This window comes from Metarhizium robertsii (assembly GCF_000187425.2).
Source record: "Metarhizium robertsii ARSEF 23 chromosome Unknown MAA_Scf_5, whole genome shotgun sequence".
Lineage (NCBI taxonomy): Eukaryota > Fungi > Ascomycota > Sordariomycetes > Hypocreales > Clavicipitaceae > Metarhizium > Metarhizium robertsii.
In genome coordinates this window covers 1,520,576-1,537,327 of record NW_011942193.1, presented here as the reverse complement: position 1 = coordinate 1,537,327, position 16,752 = coordinate 1,520,576, and the positions used below count along the sequence as shown (strand labels likewise).

At 50.8% G+C, this 16,752-nt stretch overlaps 5 protein-coding genes across 5 annotated transcripts; 2 read left to right on the top strand and 3 right to left on the bottom strand.

Annotated features, from left to right (window-relative positions):
- Nucleotides 1-1,165: 1,165 nt before the first annotated feature.
- On the top strand, nucleotides 1,166-3,508 carry MAA_04189 (UTP-glucose-1-phosphate uridylyltransferase; the record flags this gene model as incomplete). Its single annotated transcript, XM_007822187.1, has 4 exons — nucleotides 1,166-1,282; nucleotides 1,902-1,997; nucleotides 2,073-2,149; nucleotides 2,218-3,508. 4 exons carry the CDS (start codon nucleotides 1,166-1,168, stop codon nucleotides 3,506-3,508), a joined length of 1,581 nt encoding a protein of 526 aa, XP_007820378.1.
- A 3,275-nt stretch (nucleotides 3,509-6,783) lies between these two features.
- Nucleotides 6,784-7,582, top strand: MAA_04190 (extracellular matrix protein precursor; the record flags this gene model as incomplete). Its single annotated transcript, XM_007822188.2, has 3 exons — nucleotides 6,784-6,979; nucleotides 7,040-7,393; nucleotides 7,458-7,582. 3 exons carry the CDS (start codon nucleotides 6,784-6,786, stop codon nucleotides 7,580-7,582), a joined length of 675 nt encoding a protein of 224 aa, XP_007820379.2.
- Nucleotides 7,583-8,846: 1,264 nt separating this feature from the next.
- On the bottom strand, nucleotides 8,847-9,440 carry MAA_04191 (uncharacterized protein; the record flags this gene model as incomplete). Its single annotated transcript, XM_007822189.1, has 1 exon — nucleotides 8,847-9,440. The coding sequence occupies one exon, from the start codon at nucleotides 9,438-9,440 to the stop codon at nucleotides 8,847-8,849; it is 594 nt and encodes a 197-aa protein (XP_007820380.1).
- A 3,950-nt stretch (nucleotides 9,441-13,390) lies between these two features.
- Nucleotides 13,391-15,340, bottom strand: MAA_11222 (uncharacterized protein; the record flags this gene model as incomplete). Its single annotated transcript, XM_011413202.1, has 2 exons — nucleotides 13,391-14,774; nucleotides 14,850-15,340. The coding sequence occupies 2 exons, from the start codon at nucleotides 15,338-15,340 to the stop codon at nucleotides 13,391-13,393; spliced, it is 1,875 nt and encodes a 624-aa protein (XP_011411504.1).
- A 78-nt stretch (nucleotides 15,341-15,418) lies between these two features.
- MAA_04192 (Fungal specific transcription factor) lies at nucleotides 15,419-16,278 on the bottom strand (the record flags this gene model as incomplete). The annotated part of the gene is made up of 3 exons (XM_007822190.2): nucleotides 15,419-15,547; nucleotides 15,682-15,918; nucleotides 16,177-16,278. 3 exons carry the CDS (start codon nucleotides 16,276-16,278, stop codon nucleotides 15,419-15,421), a joined length of 468 nt encoding a protein of 155 aa, XP_007820381.2.
- Nucleotides 16,279-16,752: the final 474 nt, after the last annotated feature.

Genomic DNA, 16,752 nt, shown 5'->3' with positions numbered 1-16,752 from the left:
ATGGGCGATTAAACAAAAGCCAGGAAGCTTTAATGAGTCAGATGGCTGGGAAAATTGCGATGTGGCGCGGAAAGAGTAAAAAAAAAGCGATAGAAATAAATTAATATTGCGTTTCTAGTTTTTTTTTCTCGTATTAGCAAGGGGTTCCTGATGGAGCAAACTTGTTTTCAATCCAGGATGGGCATGGCTTGCCATTGTCGACAAGTATTCGAGTACATGGATACATTACCTTTAGAATACGGACACGGCTCACCACCTCCATGCCAGCCGTTGGAGGTTGGAGAGAGATTGCGCCCCTTTTCGTCATTGCCAACGGTGTAAAGGGTCCATTGTCCATGGCCATTGGCTCGAACAATGAAACGATCATCCGGTGCTGTATGTACATCATTGTGCTCGTCAGGTTCCCCTTTCTGACGTCAACCTTTTGCCCCTCTTTGCGGCCGCTGAGATTTCTCCAGAGTCGTCGCCCATTGATGCATGTAAACTGATGGATGCTCCAAAACGAATGTACATGCCACGCTGGAGTAAATGCCCAGTGCCGTCTGGTCTATTGGTCCCCAGCACTGCTTCAGCACAGGTCCCGCAGTCTGGGAGCACCTTGGAGGCCTGGACGCTGTCGCCAGTTCCCGCAATGTTCCCAGTCGTTGCTGCCGCCGCCTCTCCACAAAAAGCCTGTTAGTGGACACCTCCAACGCTGAGATGCTGGCAGGCAACTGGGGGGGTAGGGAGGGAACCACAATTGTTGACCAGCAGTGAGTACTGTGTACTCGGTACTGACTGTTTGATTGATTGATTCTGCACCAGCAATGCGTACCGAGTACTCCGTAAAGAGCGCCAAGTAGGGGCCAGCCCAAGCTCTCTGCTCACTTGGTACTTTCAATGTTGTCCAGGCCCAAACTGAGTCGAGACTGGAGCTCCAATCTTCAACTTCTTTAAATAAGTGACCTAGCTCATCCCCCCCCACCTCCCCCTGCCCCGCCTTCCCTGGCATCACTTATTGTCGACATTTCCAACCTTCATCGTCCTTCATTACTCCTGAACCTCCCATTCACTCTCCAACCGAATTGCTGTGAAAAGCGTCGGTTTGACAGCTTCCTCCCCAAAACTCTACGAGTGACCTCGAGCCACACCTGATATCCCGAAGCACGAGAACTATACGTACAAAATGGCTGGCATAGTAAAGAGCGCTTTACCCTCGCACCTGAAGCCTGCTGCGGCCAGCGGCGGCGGCGACGACAATGGCTTCGAGAGACGTCATCATGGCAAGACCCGTAGCCACATGGTTAGTAAAGGCTTCTTTTCAGCTCTCTTCAGCTTGCGATGTCCTCTCTATCTCCAACACTCCCTGTATACCGCTCGCTATCCTGGCTCCTGCGTCTTTGCGTTTGCGACTATCCATCTGCTCCTCTTAATCTGGTCGATTGTTCTCGTGCTGCGGAGACGCAACGCAACGCAACACATCGCATTCACTACCATTGTCTCATGGGAGCTCCCAGCTGCTGTCCCATGACATTGTTCGAGCTTGTTTGTACCATCACAACACAGCTGTGTGGCTATGGCTGGACCTGCAGCTCTCAGGAGTCTGTTTGATTCAGTAGCTTGGAAGGCCCCAAGGGCTGCCAAGTTCATCTTGTTGTCGCTGAGCCTCGACAGAAGCAATGGCAGTATTGGACTGTCCAGGATCCTTGCAGAACCAGTTCACTTTTTCATTGCCAGTATAAATAGCGGATGCCCCGACCTTGACGCAAGTTTCTTTTATCGTTCCAGCTGGATTTCTGAGCCCTCGATCTTTTTTCCATATCCCCGCCCACCTTCCTACTCACGGCCTCTACGCCTTTTCTCCGACCATGGCTCACATGCTGTCCCGATCTGGCGGAAACCAGCTAACTGAGTTGCCACAGGCTTTCGAAAACACCTCTACCAATGTTGCCGCTGCTCAGATGCGCAATGCCCTCACCAACCTCGCTGAGACCGTCGAGGACCCTAATGACAAGAAGGTAATCACTATACCTGCTCACATGTAACACTGCAGATAGACAGAGCGACGGACTGACCACCACTGCCACGTTTAGCTGTTCGAGACTGAAATGGACAACTTCTTTGCTCTTTTCCGCCGCTACTTGAACGACAAGGCCAAGGGCAATGCCGTGTATGTTTTTGCCTCTGGGCTGAATCAAGAGGGAACAAGAAGACGGTGAACTGACAAATCCGTGCTAGTGACTGGGATCGCATTGCGCCCCCGGCTCAGGGCCAGGTCGTTGACTACGAGGATCTCGCAAACTCAGAGTCTGTCAATTTCCTTAGCAAGCTCGCTGTCTTGAAACTCAATGGTGGCTTGGGTACCTCTATGGGCTGTGTCGGCCCCAAGTCCGTCATTGAGGTCCGTGACGGCATGTCCTTCCTCGATCTTTCCGTGCGCCAAATCGAGTTCTTGAACCGTACCTACGGTGTCAACGTTCCCTTCATCCTCATGAACTCGTTCAACACCAACGATGATACTGCCGCCATCATCAAGAAGTACGAGGGTCACAATGTCGATATTCTCACCTTTAATCAGTCCCGATACCCCCGAATTTACAAGGACTCGCTATTGCCAGTCCCCAAGGAATTCAACTCTCCCATCTCCGAGTGGTACCCTCCCGGCCACGGTGACGTTTTCGAGTCTCTGTACAACTCTGGCATTCTCGAGAAGTTGCTTGAGCGCGGCATCGAGATTGTTTTCCTGTCCAATGTTGATAACCTGGGTGCCGTCGTTGACCTGCGCATTCTCCAGCACATGGTTGAGACCAAGGCCGAGTACATTATGGAGTTGACCAACAAGACCAAGGCTGACGTCAAGGGTGGTACCATTATTGACTACGAGGGTTCCGTCCGCCTGCTCGAAATCGCTCAGGTCCCCAAGGAGCACGTCAACGAGTTCAAGTCCATCAAAAAGTTCAAGTACTTCAACACCAACAACATCTGGCTCAATCTCAAGGCTATTAAACGTGTAGTTGAGAACGATGAGTTGGAGATGGAGATTATCCCCAACGGCAAGACTATCCCTGGAGACAAGAAAGGAGAGTCTGACATTTCCATTCTGCAACTCGAGACGGCTGTTGGTGCCGCCATCCGACACTTCAACAACGCCCACGGCGTCAACGTTCCTCGCAGGCGCTTCTTGCCGGTCAAGACTTGCTCCGACCTGATGCTCGTCAAGTCGGATCTATACACCCTCAAGCACGGCCAGCTACAGATGAGCGCCGCTCGATTCGGTGACGCTCCCCTCATCAAGCTCGGTGGTGACTTCAAGAAGGTTTCTGATTTCCAGAAACATATTCCCTCCATCCCCAAGGTCCTCGAGCTGGACCACCTCACCATTACAGGCGCTGTCAACCTGGGCCGTGGTGTTACCTTGAAGGGAACCGTCATTATTGTTGCTACCGAAGGCAGCACCATCGACATCCCGCCTGGTTCCATCCTCGAGAATGTTGTTGTTCAGGGTAGCTTGCGCTTGCTTGAGCACTAAGCTAGTCGGGCGCATCAGAGGGAACAAAGGAGCAACAACTGGGCGTCTCGCAGAGAATGGCGGACTGCAATTAAGGCGAGCCTAAGCGGCATCGTACTTTTCTATTCCTGTTTCTAGCATGGACTACCAGCCAGTGAGAGGGAAACAACTGGCACAACACAGTACACAATATTACACATACATTATGCTCATTTCCGGCCACAAGAGGGACGTGACTTGACAACGGAATTTTTTTTTTTTTTTGGATGGGAGTGGGAACCGGGCATTTTAGTCGCAAACGCGTACGCTATACGTAGTGTAATTCAAAATAATGGAGTTTTATTCTTTTCATGTTCACGACTGTCGGTAACCGGGAGGCCTGGCTTGATTCGTGTTTTTTGTTGGCGGATTCGATGACGCGACTGTGTTGACCGTATGTACAGAACAGTTTGAAGCATTGTGAGGAATGGAGATGTAATATGTGCGCATAGCCCCCAAAACTTGGTCACAGGTGGGACCGGTCTCTTGGTGAGAGAGACCGTTTCCGACGCGGTTCATCGCCACACACACCACCTACTAGTATTAATACTACGTACTTATGTACGGAGAATGTACATACATGTAAGGAAACAATGGGACAGAGTGTGGTTTGTTCGGTCTCTTCTTGACGGGCGCTCCTGCAGAGTAGTACAATGATCTGGCCAGCGCTGCGGACGTCGTGTCACACGCTCAAGCGAGGTGGCATGTTGTCCCCGGCAGACGGCACGACGAAAGCCGATGGCAGCAAACTGGTACAAGTACGGAGATTCTGTAATTCACCTTGTTTGCAGAGCCGTGTCGTTTTGCGATGCCGCCAATGGAGAATTGAACTACTCCTTACGGAGTAGAGCAGGCCCAATTGACCGAAATAGTACTAGAACTGAGGCGACAAGATGATGCGCCCCTTCCTTCAGCTTTGCATGCTCGGCACTCCGTGGGGAGGAATAACAAGTGTCTGGTCTAGTACGGAGTAAACATCAGCAAATGAAGCGCCATAATGGACCCACTTGCCATCAACAGGCCCGCATAACAGGAGGGAGCGACACGCATGGACGAAATTCTCGACCAATTGCGCTACCAGGCACAGCCCCAGAGAGTTTTTGCATAAGACATGGATGTATTGTTCTCGGCTCAATCCGTAATGAGTTTATGTGGCGCCGTCCTTTGTTGATACCTCAGCTGGCAAGTTGGTTAGTCCTGCCAAAGGGGCGGCGCAGCAAGACGGGGAAAGGAGGCAACGCGGCTCGAGCCCAGCTCCGATATGGATGGAGACTCTTCAAGTCTTCAGGTGCATGTGCCCAAATGTTGCGCATGTTCTGCAAAAGCCGGTCCACATTTTGCAGGTACATGGCGCCTGGTGCACGGAGTGTCACTTACCAAAACTGGGAGCCAGTGCTCGACAAAGCACAGATGAAACACTGAGGCGTCAACGTCCGTCCCCCCAGAAACACTTGAAGACTAGAGATGGACGCCTAATTCGGCATGGCATGCTGCGTGGTTGAGTTGACACCTTTTAATGCGCCGTAAGATTTAGTGCTGACCCTAATTTTGGGCCGTCCAATGTGGCCGCCGCCATATTTTGTGATGCAAAATTTGGTGAGTGACCGAGGTGCCGCAATGGCTGGCCCCCCTGATGCGTTCGAGCAAACTCCAACCAACAGGCCTACAAGGGAGTAGACGGTGCGTACGGAGTGCCTAAACCACTTGAAGGCTGTATATAAGGAGTACTCCGTGCTAGTTTCTCTGTATCATCCTTCGCTGCCGTTGCGCAGAGTTGAAATTGTCCTCCTCTCCGTCGAGTCTATTATGTACAAAGATGGCGCGACTCGTCCGGCGAGGAATCGCACTGCAGGTGGAACCATTTTCAGGCTGGTCAGTATCGGACGAATAATGAATCATGCTGGTCTAGCGAATGTGACACTGCGCCGTAATACTGCACTCGCTCATGTATGTATACACACATGGAGGAGGAGTGGCTGCATGGTTCGCTGCACCTGGCATGAGACATTAGAGGTCAAACGCTGACAGAGCTTGACCTGCTCGTCGCAACTTGCTGGCTTGTGTGCTTCCGCCCATGTTGTGAACGACCATTACGTGTTCTCTTTCCCTATTATACCCGTACACAGGTAGTAAGAGAAGATATTGGGGCGCATTGCCTCACCGTAGTTGCTAACCATGTCCAAGGCACAGGGGCTGGATTTCTAGGCTTTTTAAATGGAGGTGTGGAAACGAAAATTAGCCTCGGCCACAGGGGCCCTTGGTCGAGCTCCGTTTATCCCGTCAACAATTAGGACATTGCCCACCAAACGACCAAGCGCCGCCCATCGGCTTTGCATCCTAAGGAGAAGGTTCCGAGCTAGGCCAAGAGGCTTGTCAGCCATGAGTGGTTCCTGGACCTGGAATGTGATGAGTTGAAGACCACAGACCACCACATGACGGGGGCATGGCAGCCCACTTGAGCATGGGGTGAATGAAATTTGCCGCCTTGTCCATGATGCATGGGGACGTCGGCTCAAGTCCTGCTTGGTTGAGCTGTGAAATCTATTTGAATCCGGGGTGCGCCTCATCGTCTTAACAGAATCCTGTCCCCCCTTTACTCTCTTCGACCGTATATTTTGTAATACTGCTTCATCAGCTTGTACCATCATTTGGCCACGTCCGCTCTGAGCACTCACTCGTTTGTCTGTAAGTCTTGACATCGGTCCTTTCCCTCGTTTGACGTTACCTTCTTTTTTTGCCCGTCACCGATGAACCATCGTCTAAACACGAAATACCCGCACACCACCGGCTCTTTCTGTTGAACCATCGGCCATTATTTGCAAGTGCTATTTTGGGGTGGTGTCCTGTGGCGTCCAATATTCCAACTATCGTCGTTTGCTGGATGTTCAGTCGGACCGGAGCCAGAACCGTCGACACTCGTTCTTCCTGAGACCAGCAGAGTTTTAAACTCCTGTCTTCAGCTTAGCCTACGTTGGTCTCGCACGGTTTTAGAACCACACCCTAGCTTGGGTAAAGGCAGCTGCGTAGTTGCTCTTGCCACTTCGTTTAGGCGAGCCAACTGGCAGCTCCAAGTGCTCGTATTTCTGCGGCCAATCGACATTTGGCAACATTTAAACCTGGCTTGCGTTTGACTCGTCTGCTACGAATAAATCCAAGACAGGGGCCGATGACATTGATGCAAAGATCTTCTTGCTGACTAGCGTTTTGTTTGACAGTTTGCACACTTCACAGTCATTTGCAGATTACCGTTTTTCGAAATGAAGTACGCTCTCGTTATTTCAGCTTTGGCTGCTCTGGCCGCCGCCGCCGAAAAGCCCAAGTTCCTCAACAGCAACTTCCAGATTACCGAGGGCCAGTCATTCGATCTCAAGTTCGACGGCTGTGAGGGCGGCTGCACCATCACCCTTCAGGACGGTCCCAATACCAACCTTAAGGACTACAAGGTTATTTCCAGTAAGTTTGCATCCATGCCCGAGCAGATGTGTTTGAACTTGTATGCTAACATCCTCGTAGCTAGCGCGACTGGCGGTTCTCTCGCCTGGGTCCCCGAGGGCGTTGTTTCTGGCACCTATGCCTTCAAGATCACCAACAATGCCAACAAGGAGTACAACTATTCTCAACAGTTCTCCTACCTCGGCACTGGAGCTAGCGTCACGGCTTCTGCCGCCAGCACGACTGGCTCTTCGACCGGCTCCGCTACTGCTACTGCTTCCTCTACTGAGGCGTCTTCCACTGTCAGCATCACTGCGAGCAGCACGGAGAGCTCTACTGAGAGCGGAACCGCGAGCACCACCATTTCTACCGTCACCAGCTCTGCCACCACGGCCAGCGGCTCTTCCACCACTTCGGCCCCTTCTTCCGCGACTTGTGAGCAAAACACTCCTAATCTAAAATCAGACGACGAATTATCCGCTAACCACCTTGTACGCAGCCCATTCATCTACTTCCACCAGATCTACCACCGCCGCCACCACCACTGTTCCCAACGCTGGTGTCCGCGCCACTCCCATGGCTTTCGTTGCAGGCGCCGTTGCAGCTCTCGCTTATCTCGGTTAACCTCGCTCACGAATAAACGAGATGGGTATTTGTTTTTAAACTGATGGGTTATGTAATTGGACGCGGCACACTTCTTTAGTAGTTGATAATCCCCAGTCAGCGTAATTGCGTTGTAACTCACTTGAGAGCGGGAGGGAGCATCGAGCATGAATTGTCAATGTCTGTTTTTCGTTTTACGCTCAACTGCTGCCATTGCACTGCTATGATTGCCTCGCTACATGTATCTCTTAGTTCTATGCATATTGCCAGTAATGGTATAATACAAATCTGTAAAAACTGGGGCCAATTTTTGTCCCTTGCCGATCTTTCATACGGTGAAGAATAGTGTTTGTTCACTGCATCAGATATCAGTTATCTGCCCACTTTTCTCCCGATCAGATGAGTCCCTTCCCATCGGAAAGTTTAATCTTGGTATATTGCCCGTGCCACGTAGAGCATGACTGACTTGATCAATGGCAAAATAGGAGGGAAATGAAAAACAAAAGACTGTGGAGTAGCGTGTCTAATACTATCTAACGGCGCGTACTCCATATTCTTTTTGCATGTCGTCAACTGGCTGACGTTTCACTCCACATTATGACATCTGCATGAACATGGTACCCTGGTGTACGCTACACGATCCCTTGGGGTAAAACGTGCAACTTTACATGGTTGCGTGTTGGGCGGTGATGCATCCTCCCGTGATTGGTGTGACGTATTCATGAAGCACATCATGCCTGACGTGGAGTTGCCACGCCGCAAAGGGACGGCTGGCAATGACGAAAAATAGGAATATGAATTACACTAAACAGTACTATGGCCAAACGTAATCGTTGTAATCCAAATTGAAACAAAGTATCGCAAACATGTCTTGGTACAGGCATCAAATGAAGCTCGAATGCGACGTCCCTTTTCCCTGCCTAGAATATATCCCTCACTGCTCTTCCTTTCCACATCCCAAGCATTGTGTTATCCCAGAATCTTGGACGTCTTGCAAGTTTGCACCGGGTATATCTAACGATAAAGGAAAAGGACAAGTAAGAAAAGAAGAAGAAAAGTAAAGCACACGTGAAGCCACAATCCGATAGGCCCAGACCAAACCAAAGCCACTTCAGGAAAGAGATGATATTGATTGTCAAACATGGGTTGCCTAGGAAAGAAAGACAAAAGAAAAAAAAAAAAAGAAAAAAAAAAAGAAATAACGGTTAAACCTGCTACTAAACAAACATGTGGTATCGTTGAGTATTCGTTACATCGTAAAACATGGTGAACATTGTCATCAAGTTTAGAATGTTCTTGGGTAGTTGTATGTTGGCTCTAGCCCAGTCTCCCCTTCCATTGCCCATGCTCCAACGGCAAAGACATCGAACTCATAAGAGTCGACGCTTATCGGGGCCCACGGGTCAAGATGTTGTTCATTCTCAGCCTGATGAGACTCTCGCGTAGCGACGGAGGCATTTGTCTTGGCACTACCTCGGCGGTATTTTGGCCTTCGGCGGTGGCATCGGCGACGGCCATCATTATCACCGGCGGCACAAATGCTGGCAGAAGTGCTGTTTAAATTATCGAAGAGTTGAACGTTGGTTGCCGTCAGTTCCTGCGCAGGTCCGGAGCTGTGCAGGTCGTCACTGCAGTTGGATTGTGGGGCACCGTCTGTCTGGACTATGACCCAGTCTGTGCTGTCGTCACAGCAAGATGGAGACGACGAAGACGGATATGTATTCACATACGGAAAGGAGTTGGCATCATCGACGTTGTAGCCATCTTCTTCCCGCTTGCAATCGGCTCCTTTGCCTTGAGGAGATTTGGTGACATGGCAGGCCGTTGATGGTCGAGGCCGGTGAGCTAGGTTGGCACGGCGAGAGCGTTGGAAGGGCATTCTCACAACTCAGGTGAGTTGTTCGCAGAGCGATTTTGGAGCTTCGGCCGAAGTAGAATGAGTGCTTCGATTTGCAATTAAGGTCGAAGAGAATGCCCCCGACGTTTTCGTTTGGATCGTGTCGGTTGGGGACGAGTGTAAGTTGCTTGCTGTTATTTGAGGAAGGTCGGCAGCAACGAGAAAAAGACAAAGCGGAGGGAGTGTTGGAATTTCCAAGGACTCCAGATGGGAGTAGCCTCTTAAATTTAATATTCCAGGTGCTTGGTTATGGAAGAAGATGGACTGTGAAGGACAGAATGCTCCAAAACGGATGATTTGGGGGAAGGAAGTAGGCGGGTGCTTTGTGACTTTATAGCTGGGAAGGGCCAACCACGGAAAGCGACTTGCAGTCCCAGGACATGCACATACATAGCAGTTGACATGTATATGCTCATGCAGGGCAAGACGAGCAAGCAGCAGGCCGCGAGTAGCTTGAGACACCAGACTTCACCATGGAAAAGCACTGGCAGGTAAGTCACTGCGAGTCGCTACGAGTCGGGCACCGGGGGATGGATCGCCAAGTGTTGATTAGGCTGGCTGACGCAAAAGCGATAGTCTGCACGAACGTCGACGCAGGAGCCAACAAGGGGCCAACATGGAGCCCGTGGCCATCGGCCTGCATCGGCCAGAGCTTGGGCCAAAATTATGGACGGCGGCAATGGGAAACTTGAAAGCGCATGTCACGCGGGCGGCTTGATCGCTGGCACCAAACGTTGGACCAACGAGCATCAACAGCAGTGGGAAGTGTCAACAAGCACTGCGGGTAGGGGTTGTGCGAGTGTTGCCAATACCCCGGTGAGGTCATGTCAAGTCGTCCAGCATCCATGTCCCAGCGGTTTCGCCTCACTTTGCTCCCCGGCGGACCTTGGCTCTGTTCCCTTCGTTCCCTGTCGACCGCTGACCCACGTTACGATTTCCATCCGTGTCGACATCATTACAATGTTTCCGGCTGAGGGATTCAATCATCAAGCATTTACGGGAAGAAGAGACTTGAATCTCTGACAGCATCCAAGGTCCCAGGAAAGTATGGGACTTCTAGAGTACTAAGGCTTGACTGTGATCAGAGCCAGTGCAAGATAGATGTCCTGTCGTGGCTGTGCTTAAAGAGAGAGAACCCCTAGGTAACTCTTAGGCACCACCATTCGTGATGAACTGACTTGTTTGTAAAACAGGAAGCGTTCACGCCGGGTAAGATGTCCGATGCGAACCTTTTGGCATACTATTATTGACCAGGTAGGGGGGAGCTTCTCCGATGGCCGGCTACGAAACTTGGATCAAACAAAATATCGGCGCCCCATTCAGACGCCACAGAAATTCTCGAATGGCTGCATCTCTTTATCCTGAGTTGTCCAAGTGGCTCGCCAGCAGGCTAGTCTTGGTAATTTACGTGATGGTTGAAGTAATGCCATCGTCCCAATAGGAGAGCTCCGACAAGATCGCTGGGGTCCGGCAAGGCGCATTGGGCACGTCCCCTCGCAGCTGAACGGTTGCCAATAATAAGAGAGCTATGGCCCGGTTCTTCTGGAACTCGTCTGCTCCATACTTGGAGAAGACATCATCAGTCAACCCTGCCACACCACTAGTGAGGCTTTACAAGGTGCCGACAACCCAAGTCCCCTTCCCTTGGAATCGGCTAGAGAAAACAACACAAAGACCCCAGTTTCCAACCCGAAGCCAAGCTCCCGCACACTTAGCCGGACGGCAAACGAATCAAACCTAGTTTAACCTAGTCGGGTCGTGGCTCGGCTCGGAGTGATTATTCTTGAATGCACGTCATGGGCTCCAGGCAGGCCATGCCCCCAGCACCTCCAGGTGTATGTTTCGCGATGGGCAGTCGATTGGATGCAGAAGTGTCGTATGCCCCTTTCCCTAGAGCGTACCGGGTATAATGAGAATGTGTCCAACCGCCGCTGCAGTACCGAATGTGAGTACTTTTAGTTGCATCATTACATGGGTACAAAGTACGATGTGGCTAATTATACATACGCCTGCATGCAGCGCTCACGGGAGGGTGTCGGTGTCCTAAACCAGAGAGCTCAAAAAAAAAAAAAAAAAGACAAAACAACCACATCAAGAGGGAAAACCCGCGCTGTTGCCAAGTAAGTGTGACTAATTTTTCAGGCACATGCGATTGATGATAATAATAGCTCAGCACTTTTATCCAACCCTCCTTGGATGGCTCCTGCCTGAGGGGCCAAAACAGCCTTGGAAAATCCTTGGAAATCTTGACCTCCTTTCCAAAGAGCAACCAGTCAGCCGCCACCTTGCATAGCGAGTTTGACAAAGAAGCCATCACTTGACAAGAGCGCCAAGAGAAGAGAGAAAAGATGGCTAGAGCCTCGTTACGCAATTGGTAGCTTGCCTGGCAGGAGTGCAGTAATACATACAAAACGCACGACGGGGTTCATGTTCCTGATGAGGGGCCGTGCCACCACCTTTCTGGCTCTGCACACTAGGAAACCAGGTTGATGAAGACGGGACGGGATTGTTGTGATGCTGGGCAGCCGATACAATGTCTTTCAAGAGACGAAGGCTTGCTCCCAGTCTCTGAGGATCGCAGCCCCACATTAGCGTTTATCGTTTTAGTTCCAGCGACCCCCCGAGTCTACGGCATTGACCACTAGGAAGCCACCAACACCCTCCACAAAGCCTGGTCTGCTGCGCCCAGTTTCTACTGCGCCCACTTCTTCTGCCGCTTCTCGAAGCCTACCACATCGGGTTCAGCTGATCAACCATGAGTGAACTTTGCATATCTTTGATGCAAGGCTCGTTATGGGGGCCACGATTCTCACTATCCATGCCCCTTGATGTCACAGCATTGGATAGTGCGTCTTCATCATGACCTGGCCGAGGAAAGGATAACACGGCACGGCTGTTGGGACCCTGGGTCCCCGGTCGACTCGTCTGTCAGACCGCTTTGGATTTGCATCAGCATGGTAAAATCGCTCATGTCTTGCCCATTTCGTGATACATCGCGGGGGATGCTTCCCACACATGGCGGCACGAGAACGGACTGTGATCACCCTCCAGCTCCAGAATTGCTGGGGCCATGGCTTATCCATACAGTCATGTTGGCAGCTGATTCTGTTCATGGTGGCCGTCAATGAAAAAAGGTTCGGCGCGTCCGAAGCGGAGTAAAACAAACAGTTTCTCCCAGCTTCCCACACACGTACAGGAAGCCCTCAAATGCAAGTTCAATGCGCAAGGCAGCCAATGTAGTGATGCTGCTATTGTATCTGCGGGTAGTCATCTCATTTGTACTGTATCGATGATGGGTATCATACAAGATCATGGCCACGCAAGCTAGTTTCTGTCGGGTTCACCGAGAATGAAACCATGCCAAACATGGTATTGAACAGCCCCGAGAATTAACGACGTTCAATAAATGGTGGCTGGCCAAATACGTCTTGAGTTGGAAGCCTCGACCGGCTTTGGACCTGTCCCAACTGAGCAAGAAATGTTTTGTCACGCTACATAACAGGATAAACCGAGGGAACGGAACATTGCCAAATGCAAAGGACTGTGAGTTATAATCAAGGAGATGGCTAGTAAGTTACGTAGCCGGACAATGGCCCGCCGCTTCCTAAGCTTGCAGCCGTCCACGTTCCACGGCTTTCTGCCTTCTCTCTCCTCCCTCCTTTCTCTGCTTTTCAGTAGGCATGGCATCTTGTATCGGCTATTATTCCCGTATTAAATAACTGCCTTCATTGAGTGAGTGTGCTTTGATAAAGACCGTTTGTCAGCCCTCCAAAACTGCTGACAAGCAGGGACCTGAAAGTACAACTCTAAGTCCCCGAGACAGCTCCAAATGGTGGGACTGGAAGCAGCAAGCCAAGAGAGACTTAATCGGGTATCCAGCCAAACTTCAGCAAGTATCAATTAACAAGTCATGGCTCATGGTCCTCGTTACCTCACATTGGCCTTGAGTACCCGTTGGGTCCTGGTGTTGGCGGGGCCATATTTGCAAAGTCCAAGTTTTCAGAGTGCCAGGTCCAAAGAGGAGCCAATTCTCCCATTTGGGCAGTTGTCAAATTTTCAATGTCAAATTCTGGACCTGGGTCAACAATTTGTTGTTGGTAAATGCCACTGCCCAACCCTGTAGGATTATTTATTGTGGTGAAAGAGGGCCTTGTATGCTCGTCCATAGGAGGAGGGGGTAGACTCTCAGAGCCGCTTGGCCACCTTTGTGACGCTTGCGGTTCATCCGCAAAGTGGGAGGATATCGACATTCCTGGGTCATTGAATGAAATATAGCCGACGTTCTGCGGCATCTCTTGATTCTCATACTCGGAAGTACCGTTGTTACTGTAGTTGACGTGCTGAGTTGCCATCGTCTGGTGTGCCAATTGGGCGGGTATGGGCGCTACCATGGAGTTTGGCATGGGAGCCGTTGGTAGAGGGGCGGCAGCTATGGGTTCAGCAAGAGGCCTCTCAAACCGGTTTGTGGCAGCTACCGCAGCCGGAGGAGGCACAACGGGTGTAGACACTTGGGGAACTAAAGACCTTTCGTGCTGGGTAGGGCCAGATGGTGGCGGTGATCTGATATTAACCCTCGCGCGCTTTACTTGACGTTCCAAGTCTCTGCGAGGGACGGATTCGGGTAGTCTTCTCACAAGTCTTTCAAGGATGTCGTAGGAGGTTTTGGATGTTTTTGAGATCGTGTTCAGTTTCTTAAGCATGTCGACGGCGTCGCCAATAGATGCCAAGACATCGGCACGATTGGATATAGTATATTCTGTGTCTTTAAGAATTGCGGTGCAGAGGATGGCAGCAGTATCGAAAATCGAGAAGATGATGAAATGCAAGCGACCGTCACGATTGTAGATCTTATCAACCCATCGGCGTAAAGTCTTCATCAGTTTGAGACTATACCAAACGCCAACGGATCGGATGTTGAGTTCGTCGGGGTCAGAATTCCAGGTGTACTGTTTTACCATATAATGCCTGATTGGGTTTAAAATTAAGAGACATGCCATAGTGTAGACATAAAACCTGTGTGAAAATAACCAGGCGCATTTATCATCTTTGCTAGTGTCAGGGTTCTCAAACGCGTATTCAGGTGGGAAATCGTCCACCCATTTCTCAATGATGGCTTTGTACTCTTGAACTTCACACGGGGAAATTATGTTCTTGGGGGCGCTAAACCGCGACGCTAATTGGCGAGTCAAACCGGACTGCATCTTCATATGTTGCAGGGGAGACACAATGTGGCCCTCCAGTGTTAATTCGGGAAGTTCGGCATCGCAGTCGGCTCGATGTATGATCTTGGGTCTAGATAGGCCAGAGGATATCTGCCTGGCATTGAATAGTCAATACGAGGCAGAAGGAGAAGACAAACAAACACAAGCTGCAAAAAAGAGGTGAGCTTACCAGTCCCAAGTATCCAAAATGCACCATAACCTTCTGCGCATTTCGAGGTCAAATTCACTGACGGTACCGCGTGCGGGCTCCTTATGATAGCCCAACTCATTGGCCTCCAAAATGGCAGCACTTAAAACGTGCCATGCCTCGAGGAACTTGGCTTCTGCTTTATACCAGTAACAAGAATGCAAGAGCCTCTGGACATTGAGGTAGTGATAGTGCCCAACGGGGATGACACTGGCAAGTTCTCTCATGGCTGCATGGAGCTGATCAGACACCACGTCCATGGTATCTCCCAGTTCCCTCTCCAGTGCCTTCTCGGTGGCATTTTCCACATGCTGTAGAGCACACGCGCAGATGATAGCCAGTAGACATGTGTATTGGAGCGACAGCGGCCGGCTTTGCGAGCGCCTATCCCACCAGATGTGATAGTCCTGCAAGAAGACGGGTGGGTATATGATGTAGTAGTGATAGTTGATGTCGCCGAGGAAATGTTGCATAAGAATGTCTGTATAAAGGAAGCATCAGATTAGATGATCAATTCATTCATAGCAGATTATAATTCGGAGAAGTAATTGTCAGCAAGGTAGCCGGAAGAGGAAGGACTTGCCCATGGATTGTCGCTGGGGAAGGAGCTGCAAAACTCGGCGCATCTGGGGGGAGGAGTCGGCAGCGACAAAATCTTGCTTGGGAGCTGGCTTCTCGGACTGTGCAGCATCATAATTCGCCTCATTAGATCGACTGACATCAAAGAGCGTGCACAACTTGCCGTATCTGCTGGGTTGCGGGATGGGAAGCAGCCAGCGATCGGATCAAAAGCAACCATTTATGTGCAACATACCACTCCATGATCAATTCCCAATGTGGCGTACAGACGGGTCGCCAATGCGTCAAATCCGGTGCCATCTTCATCGTCGGCTTCGGCAGTGCCCCGATTAGAATAATCGTCGTGCGTCCGCTTCAGCTTCTCCGTCAGGTCGTGGGCTGGTGTGTCCAACATCGGGTTGGAGTAGTTATAACGGCACTCATCGGCTATCTTGCGTCGTTGGCACCGATCGCATGGCCACTCACGATTGCACTGAAAGAAAAGAGCATTAGTTGGATTTGCTATTTGTGGCTCACCAGCATACATTGGGTACAATTCAGGTGAAGCAGCGCGCTCATTCTTCCATGACGTCTGCTTCTACCAAGGCTGTGCAGCATGTCCATCATTCTCCGCCGCGGAGCATGGCTGGTTGTCAATTGGGTGAAGCAGGAAAGAAACGACGGTGTATATGGATGATTGTGTGGTTTTGAATTTTCAGGAGCTGGCATTCGCGGTTCGATATGCACTCACCTTTTGCTTTCGTCGCTGACACTCGGTGCAAGCAGAGCGGTTGTACCCGGTCTCGCGATTGGAATCGTCTACCGGGACACTAGTAGATGCGGCAGCGGCCATGGTTCTGACCTCACATGCCCTTTGGATGAGACTTGGAGAGGATGCTACGATACGACGAGAGCACGGCGGCAATATGGTGCTTTGAATCGAAACAAAGTCAAGTTTAACACCAGAGTGTGGAGTGGGATGCTTGCTCCCTCACTCACGCGGCCGGATCGGCCGTTATAACCTCCCACTTCCTAGTTCATTTGCGTTTATTCTAGGTCAGTCCGTTCTTAGTTTGTACGGCCGGTGAATGATACCCCGTACGCGCATCATGGACCCGGACAGTGCATTTCCTACCTGTCTCCATGTTTCTTGTCGGTCCTGTCTTGGTCTCGTCGGGCCAGCTCTGGAGCTTCAGAGCAGCCCACCACCACCAACTTCCGAGGATTCCAGCTGTCAATCAGCAACTGGGACTCCGGACCTTGCTAGTGGCGCCCAATCATGATGCTGTGCAGCCATCCTCAGAGCTAGTCAGAGCTAGGACCCGAG